The following is a 2,229-nucleotide window of genomic DNA, read 5'->3' as shown; positions in this document are numbered from 1 at the left end:
ATATATGAATATATGAATGTGTATATATGTGTGTATGTATATATATTATCATCATCATCATCATTTAATGTCCATTGGCCATGCTGGCAAAGGTTGGACAGTTTGACCAGGGCTGGCAAGCTGGAAGGCTGCATCAGACTCCAGTCTGATTTGGCATGGTTTCTACAGCTGGATGCCCTTCCTAACGCCAACCACTCTGAGAGTGTAATGAGTGCTTTTACGTACCACTAGCACGATACTAGTATCTGCCATGACTGCGATTTTACTTGGCTTGATGGGTCTTCTTCTCAAGCACAAAATAATGGCAAGAGCCTTGGTCATTGCCTCTATGAGGCCCAACACTCGAAAGGAGCTTTTAACGTTCCACCATCACTTTGCCTCTGCTAAAAAGGTGCTTTTTATGTGCTACCAGCACAGGAGATATGTATTTTGATATTGATATCAGAACATATTGTAAAGCTGAGTTTGTGAGTGTGTGTTGCATCTATAGAAATCCACACTTTACAAGATAGCAATTTGGGAGTCGCACCAATGGATTCCTCATGGTCGAAAATGCTCGGAATCGGCCATTTATTCTATTTGGCAGGGTGGGTGGGGGGCTTCCTAAGACGTGAATTTTTGCATTAAAAATAATTTTAAACCATAACTTCTAACAATTTTCAAGTCGGAGCATGAGTTAAGTCCCCTTCTAGCGACGGTGTAAAAAGAGAGAGAGAGATAACAGATTTTTTAAATTTCGTCTTTTTAGTGAGTGATACACAATATAAACGATATTCTCCATTTCTCCACAACTAATTTCCAAATTTGCTGAAACAAGAAACAAGGCTGTTGTATATATGTGTATATTTGTGTATGTGTATGCCTGTGTCTTGTGTTTGTACCCCCACCATTGCTTGACAACTGATGTTGCTGTGTTTACATTCCTGTAACCTAGCGGTTTGGTAAAAGACACTGACAGAATGAGTACTAGGCTTACAAAGAATAAATCCTGTGCTTGATTTCTTCGACCAACGGCGGTGCTCCACCATGGCCACAGTCACATGACTGAAACAAGTAAAGCAATAAAAATCTATGCCATTTTAATCCCGAGCAAGGCCGGGTATCTCTACTAGTATATATATATATATATATATATATATATATATTTATGCATTTGATGTATATATATGTATATGTATATATACACACAACTGTCGAACAATGAGAATGAGTACTCAACACTATATATCTATGTGTGTGTGAATATAGACATTCCACAGATTTGCTTGTCACTGTCTGAGTGGAACAGTGACATGATGTTTACGTTTTTGACATTATGTCTGTTTACTCTGTATTTCTGATGAAATGTAGAACAAAAAAAATTCCAATTCCTTACTTAAAAAGCGTGTAATGGTTAGTGAAAGGAAAAGCATCCAGTCATAAATTCTTACTTCAAATACAACCCTATTCAATTCATACTATCTTGGAAAAAAATTAACATTAAATGAACAAACAAACAAACAAATTCCATTTATTTCCACCAATTCAAGAGAACCTGTAAAAATGGTTATGGATGTTGCCTCTCTTTGTTTAAGCTTTAAAAAATGTGTAGTACCCACATATATATTTGGCTGTTGAATTACTTTCTAATTCTCTCTGTATTTTCCAGAGCAATGATTGATGTTGCTAAAGCAGAAGGTGCCCAGTATGTATCCCATGGTGCAACTGGCAAAGGAAATGACCAAATTCGTTTTGAACTTGCATCCTATGCCCTCTACCCCAAAGTCGAAGTAAGTTGCTTGCATGCTTACAGTGTTGTTTAACCCTTTAGCATTCAGATTATTTATATCGTGCTTTATCTTGTAACTTTGAAATTCTGATGTGATTGTATATTTTATAATGGCATTGAAGGGTAAGAGTGATAGGCTGGATCTGGCTGGTTAGAACATAAAGCAGATAATATATTTGGGTTGGATATGGCCAGTTTAAATGCTAAAGGGTTAAGGTTAGAGTCTGTTTAAAGAAGAAATGGGTGCAGACATGGCCATTACATCTCTGTACACACACACACACATATATATATGTCCGGCATTCGCCATGATAGATCGTTAGCCACTAAACCTTTTTCTATTTTCTCTCCCTGTTTATTTTTGTGTTCCTTTCTGTCAAAGAGCATAGGCTTGAAACGTAAAAGACTTTCTCACTTCCTGAGTGTTAAACTAATACATCTGTTGGTTGTTTACATCTTCG

General features: G+C 37.0%; 1 protein-coding gene across 1 annotated transcript in view; it reads left to right on the top strand.

Annotated features, from left to right (window-relative positions):
• LOC106881508 (argininosuccinate synthase) overlaps positions 1–2,229 on the top strand; it is a 28,527-nt gene that overhangs the window by 10,937 nt on the left and 15,361 nt on the right. Inside the window, exon 5 of the mRNA XM_014931922.2 lies at positions 1,649–1,769. Within this exon, the coding sequence (XP_014787408.2) occupies positions 1,649–1,769 (121 nt within the window). The remainder of the gene's footprint in view (positions 1–1,648; positions 1,770–2,229) is intronic.

The sequence above is a fragment of the Octopus bimaculoides genome, chromosome 1, assembly GCF_001194135.2.
Source record: "Octopus bimaculoides isolate UCB-OBI-ISO-001 chromosome 1, ASM119413v2, whole genome shotgun sequence".
Classification (NCBI taxonomy): domain Eukaryota; kingdom Metazoa; phylum Mollusca; class Cephalopoda; order Octopoda; family Octopodidae; genus Octopus; species Octopus bimaculoides.
The sequence above is the reverse complement of the archived record's forward strand: the minus strand, read 5'-3'. Positions and strand labels throughout refer to the sequence as shown.